Raw genomic sequence first — 16742 nt, forward strand, 5'->3', positions numbered from 1 at the left:
TTATTTGTGCAGGTGTCTGTGCTGCTGCCTGAATGTAGCTCCGCCCCCTCTCACCTGGACGCAGCATTAAAGAGTTTCAGCAGTTTCTACCTGATCAGGAAGCTGCCCCTGTATGAACTACTGGACAAACAGTTCCTGGAGACCGCCGTGTACCAGGGTACCACCTGACTCATAACACCTGTACACACCTTTACCAACTGACTCACCTGTACCACCTGACTCATCACACCTGTATTCACCTGTACCATCTGACTCATAACACCTGTACATACCTGTACCACCTGACTCATTCCTGTACCACCTGACTCATAACACCTGTACCACCTGACTCATCACACCTGTACCACCTGACTCATAACACCTGTACACACCTTTACCAACTGACTCACCTGTACCACCTGACTCATCACACCTGTATTCACCTGTACCATCTGACTCATAACACCTGTACATACCTGTACCACCTGACTCATAACACCTGTACACACCTTTACCAACTGACTCACCTGTACCACCTGACTCATCACACCTGTATACACCTGTACCACCTGACTCATCACTCCTGTACCACCTGACTCATCACACCTGTATACACCTGTACACACCAGACTCATAACACCTGTACATACCTGTACTACCTGACTCATCATTCCTGTACCACCTGACTCATCACACCTGTACCACCTGACTCATAACACCTGTACACACCTGACTCATAACACCTGTACATACCTGTACCACCTGACTCATCACACCTGTACCACCTGACTCATAACACCTGTATTCACCTGTACCACCTGACTCATCACACCTGTATTCACCTGTACCACCTGACTCATAACACCTGTACACACTTTTACCAACTGACTCACCTGTACCACCTGACTCATCACACCTGTACCACCTGACTCATCACACCTGTACCACCTGACTCATAACACCTGTACATACCTTTACCAACCGACTCACCCGTACCACCTGACTCATCACACCTGTATACACCTGTACACACCAGACTCATAACACCTGTACATACCTGACTCATAACACCTGTACATACCTGTACCACCTGACTAATAACACATGTACACACCTGACTAATAACACATGTACACACCTGACTCACCTGTACACACTTGTACCACCTGTTTTCTGGAACAGAGTCCAGGTGTGTGTCCTGACTGTGTGTGTGTGTGTGTGTGTGTGTGTGTGTGTTACAGGTAGTGTGTATGGGCTGTCGTACAGGAGCAGGATAGATCAAGAGAACTGCGTCGCTTTGACGCCAAACGGTAACAACACCTGCTGTTTGTCTGCCTGTGTCTGTCTGTCTCTCTGCGGGCCGCCTGTCTCACTCTGTATCTGTCTGTCTCTCTGCAGGCCGCCTGTCTCACTCTGTATCTGTCTGTCTCCCTGCAGGCCGCCTGTCTCACTCTGTATCTGTCTGTCTGCCTGTCCGTCCGTCCGCCCGCCCGCCTGTATCTGTCTGTCTCTCTGCAGGCCGCCTGTCTCACTCTGTATCTGTCTGTCTCTCTGCAGGCCGCCTGTCTCACTCTGTATCTGTCTGTCTCTCTGCAGGCCGCCTGTCTCACTCTGTGTCTGTCTGTCTCTCTGCAGGCCGCCTGTCTCACTCTGTATCTGTCTGTCTCTCTCTGTATCTGTCTGTCTCTCTGCAGGCCGCCTGTCTCACTCTGTGTCTGTCTGTCTCTCTGCAGGCCGCCTGTCTCACTCTGTATCTGTCTGTCTCTCTGCAGGCCGCCTGTCTCACTCTGTGTCTGTCTGTCTCTCTCTGTATCTGTCTGTCTCTCTGCAGGCCGCCTGTCTCACTCTGTGTCTGTCTGTCTCACTCTGTATCTGTCTGTCTCTCTGCAGGCCGCCTGTCTCACTCTGTGTCTGTCTGTCTCTCTGCAGGCCGCCTGTCTCACTCTGTATCTGTCTGTCTCTCTGCAGGCCGCCTGTCTCACTCTGTGTCTGTCTGTCTCTCTCTGTATCTGTCTGTCTCTCTGCAGGCCGCCTGTCTCACTCTGTGTCTGTCTGTCTCACTCTGTGTCTGTCTGTCTCTCTCTGTATCTGTCTGTCTCTCTCTGTGTCTGTCTGTCTCTCTCTGTATCTGTCTGTCTCTCTGCAGGCCGCCTGTCTCACTCTGTATCTGTCTGTCTCACTCTGTATCTGTCTGTCTCTCTCTGTCTCTCTCTGTGTCTGTCTGTCTCTCTCTGTATCTGTCTGTCTCTCTGCAGGCCGCCTGTCTCACTCTGTATCTGTCTGTCTCTCTGCAGGCCGCCTGTCTCTCTCTCTGGATAAAGACTCCTATGAGCTGTTGGGAGTTGAGGGAAAACCATCGAGATTCAACCACAGAACAACCAGCAGATTCGGTCTGAGCTTTTCTTCTCCATAGCAACAGCAGCAGGGACTTCTGGGTACTGTAGTGTTTAGAGACAGACATCTGAAAAACTACATCAACTATACTTTGTTTTTGTGTCTGTATGATTGCAGTACTGACTGTAGTACTGACTGTAGTACTGACTGTAGTACTGTGTGGATGTTTGCAGTACTGACTGTAGTTCTGACTGTAGTACTGTGTGGATGTTTGCAGTACTGACTGTAGTACTGACTGTAGTACTGTGTTATGTTTGCAGTACTGATTGTAGTACTGTGTGGATGTTTGCAGTACTGACTGTAGTACTGTGTTATGTTTGCAGTACTGATTGTAGTACTGTGTGGATGTTTGCAGTACTGACTGTAGTACTGTGTTATGTTTGCAGTACTGACTGTAGTACTGTGTGTACTTGCAGTTGTATCTGTCGACCTGACGGACAGCAGCATGGCGCCAGGTGGGCGGGGCTACCAGCGCCTCCTCACAGGTCTGACATCACACGTTCAGCTGCAAAGTGACTTCCTGTTGTCGCATCATCCAGGTGAGTTACCTGTGCGTTACCCATGATCCTCTGCTGCTGCCACAGGCTGCATATTACCCACAACCCCGTCGTGTGTCCCGCAGGGGGCGGAGCCGCTCTGCAGTCCCTCCTGTCTCGTTACGATTGGTCAGAGCACTCACCTGAGGTCAGCAGCCGCAGTCTGACTCACCTGTCCTGCCCCACCCTGCTGACCTCTGACCTGCAGTCATGTGACCCGCACAGCTTCCTGGAGTGGCTGGGAGCCGTGGACGCCGATATCGGCTGGTGAGAGGACGTCTATTTACCTGCCGCCACACCTGTCAGAGAGACCGCTTATGTGATTCTTCTTCTGTGGTGTCATTGCAGTGAGAACTCGTCCAGCAGCTTCCTGTCATCACTCGTCTGTCCTGAACCGACGGTGACGGCGAGTCGATCGCTGAGCGTCTCCGTCTGCGGCCTGCTGCTCCCCCAGGACGTCCACCGCCTCATCCAGGAGCTCAGGTAGTTCACCTGTCACCTCTGATCACTCTGATGGTGAGCAGGATCTTATCACCCCGATAAAACACTATAACGTGACCTCACCTGTCCTGCAGGTGTTACCTGGAGCAGCCTCGCCTGGCGCCCTGGGTGGCGTTGACAGTTCACGGTTTTACTGACAGTCCAGTGTCGTGGGGCAACAGCGAGCACGGCGTCCTGACAGGAGGAGAAAACTTCTACACCCTGCTGCTGTTCCATGACCACACCTACCGCCTCCACCTGGCCACCGGAGCTCCCCACACCTGTCCGCCATGACCACACCTGTCCTCCACGCCGACCCCTGTCCTCCACGACCACACCTGTCCTCCACGCCGACACGTGTCCTCCGTGATGCTGCAACACCTTTATTTTTAGTTTCGTTTTCTGTCGGCCATTTGAGATTTTTGTTGGCTATTTTATTTTTGCTTCAGAAGTTTCAGAATCTGAATCAGATTAAATAAACACTTTTTAAAACAAGTCGTTTAGAAGAAAGGCAAAGTTAACCTCAGAGGTTGTTTTGTTTCTTCAGGAGGAAAATAAATCTTTGGCTGAGATGTTCGATTTCTTTTATCGTCTCATGTTCAGACTCACGGCGTCCCTGCGGAGGCCTCGGACCTCATGTTGGGAGTCACTAAGGACATGAAACTGTCAGGTGTTTAACGTGTCGTTTGGTTGAGTCGTCGTATTTTCTCATGTTGAGATTAAAATGTTTTTATATCGTTTCTTCTGATCAGAAAATGTTTCATTGAGTTGATAAACGTTTATTTTTCATCACGAACTGCTGAAATAACCAGAATGTAATTATAGTTATGATTCATGATCTGATACCATCTGAGTGCCTAATAACTATAATTATATAATTATTTAAACATTGTACAAGACTGTGACAAACAGCTGGTTTGCTGGATTTTTATTCAACATTTTGGGCAACAGTGAAAATGTTTTGTTTCACTTTATCTGCAGCGATGATGTCACTTCGCTTTCTTCAATCAATAAAAATTTGGTCAAAAAAACAAGAGTTATCAGAAAGCTGTTTAATATTGTGTCAATATTTACCCATAATTCATCAGTATCAAACAACTGAATGATCAGTAATACAGTCAGCTGATCGTTACCTGCTGCACCTGCAGGAGGGGCTACACACACCTGTTCAGACACCAGGCGGTGATCACATGATTCCTGATCACCTTCTGCTCATGAACCACTGGTGAAAGTTCATTTCCTGTCTCTGCTCCGCCTTTTCCTGTTTACTCCTCCATGTAGAAATCAGAGGGAATGCTGGGAGGAGGTCAGTGGTCACCTCCATTTAAAGGAACAGTCCCTCATTTCTATAAATCCTCTTCTTCTCTCTTTTCTCCAGTCACTTGATCCGCCTCATTTCTGAACAGACACATCCACAATCTGCTAGCCTAGCTTAGCACAAAGACTACAAGCAGGGGGAAACTGTTAGCCTAGCATAGCACAAAGACTGGAAGCAGTGGGAAACTGTTAGCCTAGCATAGCACAAAGACTGGAAGCAGTGGGAAACTGTTAGCCTAGCTTAGCACAAAGACTGGAAGCAAGGGGAAACTGCTAGCGTAGCTCCACCACTGTCTGATTTAAATGGTGGATCATCACTGTATGAAACAGTCAGTCTGTTATTGGGCTGTTTAACCCCTCAGCACATCTGTTCAGGTTCTTTGTTAATCTGTCTGGTTGTCCTGTCCTCAGTTTGGTCTGACAGGCAGCTCTCTAAACGGGATGGAACTCTGTGGAATCCACTGTCAGCTGACTGCAAGCTAACAGGCTAACACTAGGCTAACATGGCCCTCACCTGAAGCTGAGTCTGAGTCATGTGACTTTGGAGGAAACAGAGAAGAAGAAGGTTCAACAAAATGTCCAACTGATTTTATAACTTAAAGTTTTACAACAAAAGAAGAATTGCGTTCAGAATCTGGTGAGTCTCTGGTCCAGGTCCAGTCCTGGTTCGGTAAAGTCCTGGTCAGGCCCTGGTCAGGTCCCGGTCCTAGCAAAGCTGGGCCCCTCTCTGCAGGTGCTGCAGGATGGCATCAGTTCCCTGCGAGGAGCCCCAGACTCTCTTCAGGGCTTCACACTCGCGCTCGTTGGTTTGCTGCAGAGCACTGCGGCTGGTGTTCCTCAGCAGGGCTTTGGACTCCTGCAGGACCTGCAGCCGGACATGAAACCACCGCCATCACAGACAGGAGAACCGTCGTGGGAAGGAGAACCACCACAGCCACAGGAGGGAGAACCGTCATAGCCACAGGAGGGAGAGCCGTCACAGGAAAGAGAACCGTCACAGCCACAGGAGGGAGAACCGTCACAGGAAGGAGAACCGCCACAGCCACAGGAGGGAGAACCGTCACAGGAAAGAGAACCGTCACAGGAGGGAGAACCACCACAGCCACAGGAGGGAGAACCGCCACAGCCACAGGAGGGAGAACCGCCACAGGAGGGAGAACCGCCACAGCCACAGGAGGGAGAACCGCCACAGGAGGGAGAACCACCACAGCCACAGGAGGGAGAACCGCCACAGCCACAGGAGGGAGAACCGCCACAGCCACAGGAGGGAGAGCCGTCACAGGAAAGAGAACCGTCACAGCCACAGGAGGGAGAACCGTCACAGGAAGGAGAACCGCCACAGCCACAGGAGGGTGAACCGTCACAGGAAAGAGAACCGTCACAGGAGGGAGAACCGCCACAGCCACAGGAGGGAGAACCGCCACAGCCACAGGAGGGAGAACCGCCACAGCCACAGGAGGGAGAACCACCACAGCCACAGGAGGGAGAACCGCCACAGCCACAGGAGGGAGAACCGCCACAGGAGGGAGAACCACCACAGCCACAGGAGGGAGAACCGCCACAGCCACAGGAGGGAGAACCGCCACAGCCACAGGAGGGAGAACCGCCACAGGAGGGAGAACCGCCACAGCCACAGGAGGGAGAACCGCCACAGCAGGCAGTGAAGAAGAGAAACAGACGAAGTGAGACTGATGATGTAAACGTTTAGTCGTAAACAGGGAATTTGCTCATGATAGTATTTTTAAGAAACTACCTGATATGCTGATAAATCATCTGACACAAAACTACAGATGTTTCCAACATTTATATTAATATTATATTAAATATCTGTAAATGAATCTGAACATTTCCAGTAAATAAAGCGTCACCTGACCAGCGTTTACTTTAATCTTATTTCTGAGGGTCAGTCAGGATGCAGGACGACTAACTCCTGAGTTACAGTTAGTTATTTAGTTTTAGTTGTTATTGAATTCAGTTATACAGTCAGTCAGTTATAGTTACTTAGTTATACAGTCAGTTATAGTTACTTAGTTATACAGTCAGTCAGTTATAGTTACTTAGTTATACAGTCAGTTATACTTACTTAGTTATACAGTCAGTTATAGTTACTTAGTTATACAGTCAGTCAGTTATAGTTACTTAGTTATACAGTCAGTTATACTTACTTAGTTATACAGTCAGTCAGTTATAGTTACTTAGTTATACAGTCAGTCAGTTATAGTTACTTAGTTATACAGTCAGTTATAGTTACTTAGTTATACAGTCAGTCATAGTTACTTAGTTATACAGTCAGTCAGTTATACTTAGTTATACAGTCAGTCAGTTATAGTTACTTAGTTATGCAGTCAGTTATAGTTACTTAGTTATACAGTCAGTCAGTTATAGTTACTTAGTTATACAGTCAGTTATAGTTACTTAGTTATACAGTCAGTTATAGTTACTTAGTTATACAGTCAGTCAGTTATAGTTACTTAGTTATACAGTCAGTTATAGTTACTTAGTTATACAGTCAGTCAGTTATAGTTACTTAGTTATACAGTCAGTTATACTTACTTAGTTATACAGTCAGTTATAGTTACTTAGTTATACAGTCAGTCAGTTATAGTTACTTAGTTATACAGTCAGTTATACTTACTTAGTTATACAGTCAGTCAGTTATAGTTACTTAGTTATACAGTCAGTCAGTTATAGTTACTTAGTTATACAGTCAGTTATAGTTACTTAGTTATACAGTCAGTTATAGTTACTTAGTTATACAGTCAGTCATAGTTACTTAGTTATACAGTCAGTCAGTTATACTTAGTTATACAGTCAGTCAGTTATAGTTACTTAGTTATACAGTCAGTTATAGTTACTTAGTTATACAGTCAGTCAGTTATAGTTACTTAGTTATACAGTCAGTTATAGTTACTTAGTTATACAGTCAGTTATAGTTACTTAGTTATACAGTCAGTCAGTTATAGTTACTTAGTTATACAGTCAGTTATAGTTACTTAGTTATACAGTCAGTTATAGTTACTTAGTTATACAGTCAGTCAGTTATAGTTACTTAGTTATACAGTCAGTTATAGTTACTTAGTTATACAGTCAGTCAGTTATAGTTACTTAGTTAAACAGTCAGTTATAGTTACTTAGTTATACAGTCAGTTATAGTTACTTAGTTATACAGTCAGTCAGTTATAGATACTTAGTTATACAGTCAGTTATAGTTACTTAGTTATAGTCAGTCAGTTATAGTTACTTAGTTATACAGTCAGTTAGTTATAGTTACTTAGTTATACAGTCAGTTATAGTTACTTAGTTATACAGTCAGTTATAGTTACTTAGTTATACAGTCAGTCAGTTATAGTTACTTAGTTATACAGTTAGTTATAGTTACTTAGTTATACAGTCAGTCAGTTATAGTTACTTAGTTATACAGTCAGTTATAGTTACTTAGTTATACAGTCAGTTATAGTTACTTAGTTATACAGTCAGTCAGTTATAGTTACTTAGTTATACAGTCAGTTAGTTATAGTTACTTAGTTATACAGTCAGTCAGTTATAGTTACTTAGTTATACAGTCAGTCAGTTATAGTTACTTAGTTATACAGTCAGTTATAGTTACTTAGTTATACAGTCAGTTAGTTATAGTTAGTTAGTTATACAGTCAGTCAGTTATAGTTACTTAGTTATACAGTCAGTTATAGTTACTTAGTTATACAGTCAGTTATAGTTACTTAGTTATACAGTCAGTCAGTTATAGTTACTTAGTTATACAGTCAGTTAGTTATAGTTACTTAGTTATACAGTCAGTTATAGTTACTTAGTTATACAGTCAGTCAGTTATAGTTACTTAGTTATACAGTCAGTTATAGTTACTTAGTTATACAGTCAGTCAGTTATAGTTACTTAGTTATACAGTCAGTTATAGTTACTTAGTTATACAGTCAGTTATAGTTACTTAGTTATACAGTCAGTCAGTTATAGTTACTTAGTTAGTCAGTCAGTTATAGTTACTTAGTTATACAGTCAGTTATAGTTACTTAGTTATACAGTCAGTCAGTTATAGTTACTTAGTTATACAGTCAGTCAGTTATAGTTACTTAGTTATACAGTCAGTTATAGTTACTTAGTTATACAGTCAGTCAGTTATAGTTACTTAGTTATACAGTCAGTTATAGTTACTTAGTTATACAGTCAGTCAGTTATAGTTACTTAGTTATACAGTCAGTTATAGTTACTTAGTTATACAGTCAGTTACTTATAGTTACTTAGTTATACAGTCAGTCAGTTATAGTTACTTAGTTATAGTCAGTTAGTTAGTTAGTTAGTTAGTTATACAGTCAGTTAGTTATAGTTAGTTATACAGTCAGTTAGTTATAGTTACTTAGTTATACAGTCAGTTATAGTTACTTAGTTATAGTCAGTTAGTTATAGCTAGTTAGTTATACAGTCAGTTAGTTATAGTTACTTAGTTATACAGTCAGTTATAGTTACTTAGTTATACAGTCAGTTATAGTTACTTAGTTATAGTCAGTTAGTTATAGCTAGTTAGTTATACAGTCAGTTATAGTTACTTAGTTATAGTTAGTTAGATATAGTTAGTTAGTTATACAGTCAGTCAGTTATAGTTACTTAGTTATACAGTCAGTTATAGTTACTTAGTTATACAGTCAGTCAGTTATAGTTACTTAGTTATACAGTCAGTTATAGTTAGTTAGTTATACAGTCAGTCAGTTATAGTTACTTAGTTATACAGTCAGTCAGTTATACTTAGTTATACAGTCAGTTATAGTTACTTAGTTATACAGTCAGTCAGTTATAGTTACTTAGTTATACAGTCAGTTATAGTTACTTAGTTATACAGTCAGTCAGTTATACTTAGTTATACAGTCAGTCAGTTATACTTAGTTATACAGTCAGTCAGTTATAGTTACTTAGTTATACAGTCAGTTATAGTTACTTAGTTATACAGTCAGTCAGTTATAGTTACTTAGTTATACAGTCAGTTGTAGTTACTTAGTTATACAGTCAGTCAGTTATAGTTACTTAGTTATACAGTCAGTTATAGTTACTAAGTTATACAGTCAGTTATAGTTACTTAGTTATACAGTCAGTTATAGTTACTTAGTTATACAGTCAGTCAGTTATAGTTACTTAGTTATACAGTCAGTTATAGTTACTTAGTTATACAGTCAGTCAGTTATAGTTACTTAGTTAAACAGTCAGTTATAGTTACTTAGTTATACAGTCAGTTATAGTTACTTAGTTATACAGTCAGTCAGTTATAGATACTTAGTTATACAGTCAGTTATAGTTACTTAGTTATAGTCAGTCAGTTATAGTTACTTAGTTATACAGTCAGTTAGTTATAGTTACTTAGTTATACAGTCAGTTATAGTTACCTAGTTATACAGTCAGTTATAGTTACTTAGTTATACAGTCAGTCAGTTATAGTTACTTAGTTATACAGTTAGTTATAGTTACTTAGTTATACAGTCAGTCAGTTATAGTTACTTAGTTATACAGTCAGTTATAGTTACTTAGTTATACAGTCAGTCAGTTATAGTTACTTAGTTATACAGTCAGTCAGTTATAGTTACTTAGTTATACAGTCAGTTATAGTTACTTAGTTATACAGTCAGTCAGTTATAGTTACTTAGTTATACAGTCAGTTAGTTATAGTTACTTAGTTATACAGTCAGTTATAGTTACTTAGTTATACAGTCAGTCAGTTATAGTTACTTAGTTATACAGTCAGTTAGTTATAGTTACTTAGTTATACAGTCAGTTATAGTTACTTAGTTATACAGTCAGTCAGTTATAGTTACTTAGTTATACAGTCAGTTATAGTTACTTAGTTATACAGTCAGTCAGTTATAGTTACTTAGTTATACAGTCAGTTATAGTTACTTAGTTATACAGTCAGTTATAGTTACTTAGTTATACAGTCAGTCAGTTATAGTTACTTAGTTATACAGTCAGTCAGTTATAGTTACTTAGTTATACAGTCAGTTATAGTTACTTAGTTATACAGTCAGTCAGTTATAGTTACTTAGTTATACAGTCAGTTATAGTTACTTAGTTATACAGTCAGTTACTTATAGTTACTTAGTTATACAGTCAGTCAGTTATAGTTACTTAGTTATACAGTCAGTCAGTTATAGTTACTTAGTTATAGTCAGTTAGTTATAGTTAGTTAGTTATACAGTCAGTTAGTTATAGTTAGTTATACAGTCAGTTAGTTATAGTTACTTAGTTATACAGTCAGTTATAGTTACTTAGTTATAGTCAGTTAGTTATAGCTAGTTAGTTATACAGTCAGTTAGTTATAGTTACTTAGTTATACAGTCAGTTATAGTTACTTAGTTATACAGTCAGTTATAGTTACTTAGTTATAGTCAGTTAGTTATAGTTAGTTAGTTATACAGTCAGTTATAGTTACTTAGTTATAGTTAGTTAGTTATAGTTAGTTAGTTATACAGTCAGTCAGTTATAGTTACTTAGTTATACAGTCAGTTATAGTTACTTAGTTATAGTCAGTTAGTTATAGTTAGTTAGTTATACAGTCAGTTAGTTATAGTTACTTAGTTAGTTATACAGTCAGTTAGTTACTGACCAGCGAGTCGACGGCCACCAGCTCTCGGACTCGCAGCATCACTTCCTGTGTGAAGGTTCCTGGCCAGAGAACCTGAGACACCAAACCTTTAGAACATGCCTCCTGAGCCGTCAGCTTCCTGCCACTCAGCAACAGTTCGTTAGCCTGGAACAGAACGGATCACTTAACTTAGCCTGGAACAGTTTAACTTAGCCTGAAACATTTAACTTAGCCTGGAACATTTAACTTAGCCTGGAACATTTAACTTAGCCTGGAACAGTTTAACTTAGCCTGGAACATTTAACTTAGCCTGGAACAGTTTAACTTAGCCTGAAACATTTAACTTAGCCTGGAACATTTAACTTAGCCTGGAACAGTTTAACTTAGCCTGGAACAGTTTAACTTAGCCTGGAACAGTTTAGCTTAGCCTGGAACAGTTTAGCTTAGCCTGGAACATTTAACTTAGCCTGGAACATTTAACTTAGCCTGGAACAGTTTAACTTAGCCTGGAACAGTTTAACTTAGCCTGGAACATTTAACTTAGCATGGAACAGTTTAACTTAGCCTGAAACATTTAACTTAGCCTGGGACATTTAACTTAGCCTGGAACATTTAACTTAGCCTGGAACAGTTTAACTTAGCCTGGAACATTTTAACTTAGCCTGAAACATTTAACTTAGCCTGGAACAGTTTAACTTAGCCTGAAACATTTAACTTAGCCTGGAACATTTAACTTAGCCTGGAACAGTTTAACTTAGCCTGGAACAGGTTAACTTAGCCTGGAACAGTTTAACTTAGCCTGGAACATTTAACTTAGCCTGGAACATTTAACTTAGCCTGGAACAGTTTAACTTAGCCTGGAACAGGTTAGCTTAGCCTGGAACAGGTTAGCTTAGCCTGGGACAGGTTAGCTTAGCCTGGGACAGTTTAACTTAGCCTGGAACAGGTTAGCTTAGCCTGGAACATTTAACTTAGCCTGGAACAGTTTAACTTAGCCTGGAACAGGTTAGCTTAGCCTGGAACAGGTTAGCTTAGCCTGGAACATTTAACTTAGCCTGGAACATTTAACTTAGCCTGGAACAGTTTAACTTAGCCTGGAACAGTTTAACTTAGCCTGGAACAGGTTAACTTAGCCTGGAACAGTTTAACTTAGCCTGGAACATTTAACTTAGCCTGGAACATTTAACTTAGCCTGGAACAGTTTAGCTTAGCCTGGAACCGTTTAGCTTAGCCTGGAACAGTTTAACTTAGCCTGGAACAGTTTAGCTTAGCCTGGAACAGTTTAACTTAGCCTGGAACAGTTTAGCTTAGCCTGGAACAGTTTAGCTTAGCCTGGAACAGTTTAACTTAGCCTGGAACAGTTTAGCTTAGCCTGGAACATCTAGGACCAGGACATGTCTGACTGACCGAGGCGAGGCCCATGATTCGGGGGAAGGTAAATGATGAGCAGCTGTCTGGCGTCTGTCCGTAGGACGTGTACGGCGTCTGGAACCAGGCTTTCTCATTGGCCCACACCACATCGCAGAGCGGCAGGATGGCAGCGCCGAGGCCGAGCGCCGGCCCGTTCACGGCCGCCACGATCGGCTTCCTGAACTGGATGAAGGTGTTGACGAAGGTCCTGAGGAAGAAGAGCAGGAGGTCAGAGATCAACACTTCAAGCCTACAGATGACATCACACATCTGGCTGCCATGGCAACCTTGCTCCTCTAGTTACCGGATGGTTTCAGCCATCTTGATGCTCTCCTTCTTCCTGTCGTCTGTCAGGCGTCTGATGAAGTACAGGAAGTCAAGTCCGCAGCAGAAGACACTGCCGACGGCGCCAAGCAACACCAGCTTACTGTCGTCTGATGCTGCTGTCGCCATGGCGCTCTGGATCTCCTTCATCACCTGAGAGGGAGGAGGAACAACATGGCTGCTCAGCTTGGTAACCATGACAGCAGTCCTGCATCAACACAGCAGCAGCTAACAGGTGAAAAGGTGGGGGTGTGTTTATTTGGGGTGTGGTCTAATGGCGGGGGCGTGGCCTCACCTCTGGGTTGTGTTTATTTGGGGTGTGGTCTAACAGCGAGGGCGTGGCCTCACCGCTGGGTTGTGTTTATTTGGGGTGTGGTCTAACGGCGGGGGCGTGGCCTCACCTCTGGGTTGTGTTTATTTGGGGTGTGGTCTAACAGCGAGGGCGTGGCCTCACCGCTGGGTTGTGTTTATTTGGGGTGTGGTCTAACGGCGGGGGCGTGGCCTCACCGCTGGGTTGTGTTTATTTGGGGTGTGGTCTAACAGCGAGGGCGTGGCCTCACCTCTGGGTTGTGTTTATTTGGGGTGTGGTCTAACAGCGAGGGCGTGGTCTAACAGCGAGGGCGTGGCCTCACCGCTGGGTTGTGTTTATTTGGGGTGTGGTCTAACGGCGGGGGCGTGGCCTCACCGCTGGGTTGTGTTTATTTGGGGTGTGGTCTAATGGCGGGGGCGTGGCCTCACCTCTGGGTTGTGTTTATTTGGGGTGTGGTCTAATGGCGGGGGCGTGGCCTCACCTCTGGGTTGAGCGTGTTGTTCTCTGAGCTCTTGGTGGACAGCAGGATGTGAGTGAAGCCGTCTTGCTTCTTCACCACGATGTCACGGTAACGATAGGCGCTCTCTGTTTGCCGAACACTGAACCTCAGACGTTTGTCAAAAGCAGAACGCTCCTCCAGACGCCGTTTCCCCGTCACGCTAGTTGCCCCGGTGACGGCACTCTGCACACCAGACATCCCGTTAGCAGCGACGGCCTCCATCAGTGCCGAGCCACCTGAGAGGAGACGGATCATCAGACATCATGACACAAGATGATGTCATCATCGCCGAGCAGCTCAGAGGAGACCGACCCACACGATATATCCCATCATGCCCCGGGTTAGTGGAGTTACATAAGACACACGTCTTCCTGGCATTAATGTATATCCTGTCGTGCTAAGGGGCGTAACTTAAATATTACATGGCTGGAAGAAGGATGTCTAGTTTGACCTTTGACCCTTACCTGTCCCGCTGAGGGAGCGCATGGCAGCGGGGGTGATGGGGATCCGGGGCGGGGGCAGCAGGTTCTGGCTGCGGGGTCTGGTCCCCATGCGGGCCCTCTCCTCTCCAGGCCCCAGCTGGACTCCTGGTTTCTCCAGCAGGGCGACCTCAGGTGGAACCAGATGAGCCTCCTGCGCTCCGGCCTCCAGGCCGTGAGCCGCCTCCCTGGGAGACTCCTCCGAGTCCAGCCGGCTGTTCATGGGACTTTTAGGTACCAGGATCTTGATGCCGGTCTTCGACAGATCCACGCTCCGCCGGGCCGAGCCGGCCGGAGACGCCGACAACAGACCGCCGGAGCCGAACCTGTCGGCCAGCGGGGGCTGCTGGGAGCCGACTGACGCCTGGCGGATCGGTCCGGTGGCGGGCGAGTGGGCCGGGCTGAGAGGAGGATCAGAGTGTTTCAACTGATCCCGGCCTCCCGTCAAACCGCCGCCGATGTCGCTGCGAGCTGCGGTGCCCGGCAGCGGTCTACATGGCGGTCTGTGGGCGGGGCTGCAGTGGTGACTGGGTGAGCTGCGGGTGGAGCGCAGTAACGTGCTGTCTCTCTGGTGCTCGGCGTACTGACGGTTGAAGTCGTGGACGTAGATCATGCAGGTGGACAAGTGACTCTCAGGCTCCCAGGTGTCCCCCTCTGAACCGTAACCTCTCCACCTCACCAGGTACTCCACCCGCCCCTTCTTATTCTTCCTCTTATCCACGATCCGCTCCACCTGCAGGACCAGCAGCAGGAACACCACTTTAGATACTGTTGATGTTAACGTGCAGCTGCTTCAATAATCAGATCCTTCAGTCGTTTCTCTGATTTACTGATTCATCTCACACACATCTTACAAGTTGGTAGTTTTTGAACCTTTTTGTTTATTTTTTTTTCTTTTTGTTTCTACATCATTTTGATTTTTATTGTAAATCTGTTAAATAACTTCGTCCAAAACACCAACGAGGGTTCAGACTGTTGGATCTTTGCTGCACATCAAACTTCTGTCAAATGAGCAAAAACACTGAAGAATACACACAAATAATCACATTTTAACAGTGAAAGTAATCTGTCACCTGGAATAACAGATATTAAGGTTGAGAGTGTGATTCGCATCACAACAATATAAACGATGGAGCGTAATATGACACATATATATCGTCATGACGTACAGCCCTGGTTGACGTTGGAAATTTAATTCAAATATTACAAAATGCAGCCGATAAAAGTGCAACTAACATTCATCATGGATGAATATTTTATTTGTTACATGTTTATAAAACCTGTCAGGTGACGAATGTTAGATCTTCAGTTTTAATATAAGAGAGAAGAAACTGAGTTTGTCCTCTAGATGAACACTGATTAATGTTTTAATGACATTCTGTATTTTCAGCCAAAATAAACTTTATAATAAACACAGTCTTCAGGAGAGCTGCAACAATTAGTCGATTGATTGATCCAAAGAAAATTAATCGTCAACTAATCGATTGATTGTTTCTTTGCTTCGTCTCAGATGTGAAGCTGATTTTCAGTAAATGTAACTGAAGTAAGAAACTATCTGAAGGTTTGAGGTTTAGTCACATTAAACATTTTAACATTTCACCGACTAAACTGAGACTAACCGATTCATTTACAATTCAATAAAGTTTGATCAAAGCTTCTTTGTACTTTCTGTTGCTGTAAAGAGTTTTATAAACCGTCAAAAACACAAACTGCCTCACATTTAACTCTGAGCATCCTCCAGCCTGTAGCCTCTCAGCTAACTCTGAGCTAACTCTGCGGCTAGTTACAGAAGCTAACTCAGCCTGTAGTTTTTATCTGGGCCCAAACTTCTTCAGCCGAAAGCCCCGGATTCACTTAAACGAGTCATCGCGCCACTAAAGAACCGCTTACTTTAACTTTTATTAAGTTCAGTACCGACTCAGCTCGTAAAGTTTATAAAGTTAACTCTGCCGTTAGCTACCGTTAGCCTGTTAGCATTAGCTCGCGTCACCTCGTAGAACTCTTCCGTAGCCATGGAGACTGTGCGCGTGCACGAGCAGCTTCCAGACGCGTGTTCAGCAGAGCAGCAACATGAGAAGAAACAGAACAAGTCGGTTCTGTCGGTGGTTCTGTCGGTGGTTCTGCCGGGACGATCCGGGAGTTTGTCTGTTAGCCGTTAGCCGTTAGCTGTTAGCACCGCAGCTTCACCGCAACATCCGGTCTGACTCGCTATCCTCCAAAATAAAAGCCTACAGCACTTCATTTTATAAATCATCGCTTTATTTATTTATTTATTTATTTGTTTATTTGGTTATTTACTTCTTCGCTTATTTATTTATTTTCTTTTTTATTAATTTATATATTTACTTATTGATTGATTTGTGGTATAAATGTTAAAACTCTTCCTGCTGGAATATTAATGCTTAAATATTCACATTTGAGAAGCTGGAAGAGT

General features: G+C 43.5%; 3 protein-coding genes and 1 long non-coding RNA gene across 5 annotated transcripts in view; 2 read left to right on the forward strand and 2 right to left on the reverse strand.

Moving 5' to 3' along the window:
* rpp40 (ribonuclease P/MRP 40 subunit) overlaps positions 1 to 4436 on the forward strand; it is a 7783-nt gene extending 3347 nt beyond the window's left edge. The window contains exons 2-8 of the mRNA XM_042427625.1: positions 13 to 157; positions 1221 to 1289; positions 2274 to 2369; positions 2790 to 2912; positions 2996 to 3176; positions 3258 to 3392; positions 3485 to 4436. Of these exons, the coding sequence (XP_042283559.1) occupies positions 13 to 157; positions 1221 to 1289; positions 2274 to 2369; positions 2790 to 2912; positions 2996 to 3176; positions 3258 to 3392; positions 3485 to 3683 (948 nt within the window). The 3' untranslated portion in view covers positions 3684 to 4436. The remainder of the gene's footprint in view (positions 1 to 12; positions 158 to 1220; positions 1290 to 2273; positions 2370 to 2789; positions 2913 to 2995; positions 3177 to 3257; positions 3393 to 3484) is intronic.
* Positions 164 to 1210, reverse strand: LOC121907995. Its single transcript, XR_006099148.1, has 3 exons — positions 699 to 1210; positions 348 to 619; positions 164 to 281 (listed from the first exon to the last, which is right to left on the reverse strand). It is a non-coding gene; the product is annotated as an uncharacterized LOC121907995 (long non-coding RNA).
* An 843-nt stretch (positions 4437 to 5279) lies between the features above and the next one.
* cdyl (chromodomain protein, Y-like) lies at positions 5280 to 16560 on the reverse strand. Of its 2 annotated transcripts, none has more exons than XM_042427621.1 (7): positions 16269 to 16560; positions 14294 to 15041; positions 13812 to 14065; positions 13001 to 13173; positions 12694 to 12904; positions 11308 to 11451; positions 5280 to 5571 (listed from the first exon to the last, which is right to left on the reverse strand). In XM_042427621.1, exons 1-7 carry the CDS (start codon positions 16320 to 16322, stop codon positions 5413 to 5415), a joined length of 1743 nt encoding a protein of 580 aa, XP_042283555.1. In that variant the 5' UTR covers positions 16323 to 16560; the 3' UTR covers positions 5280 to 5412. The 2 variants fall into 2 exon arrangements, with proteins under 2 accessions (XP_042283555.1, XP_042283556.1); XM_042427622.1 differs by having other exon boundaries at positions 16299 to 16557.
* On the forward strand, positions 5707 to 6414 carry LOC121908218 (basic salivary proline-rich protein 3-like; the record flags this gene model as incomplete). Its single annotated transcript, XM_042428064.1, has 1 exon — positions 5707 to 6414. A coding segment is annotated over one exon (708 nt), but the record flags the coding sequence as incomplete, so codon positions are not given.
* Positions 16561 to 16742: the final 182 nt, after the last annotated feature.

The sequence above is a fragment of the Thunnus maccoyii genome, chromosome 12, assembly GCF_910596095.1.
Source record: "Thunnus maccoyii chromosome 12, fThuMac1.1, whole genome shotgun sequence".
NCBI classification, from domain to species: Eukaryota; Metazoa; Chordata; class Actinopteri; order Scombriformes; family Scombridae; genus Thunnus; species Thunnus maccoyii.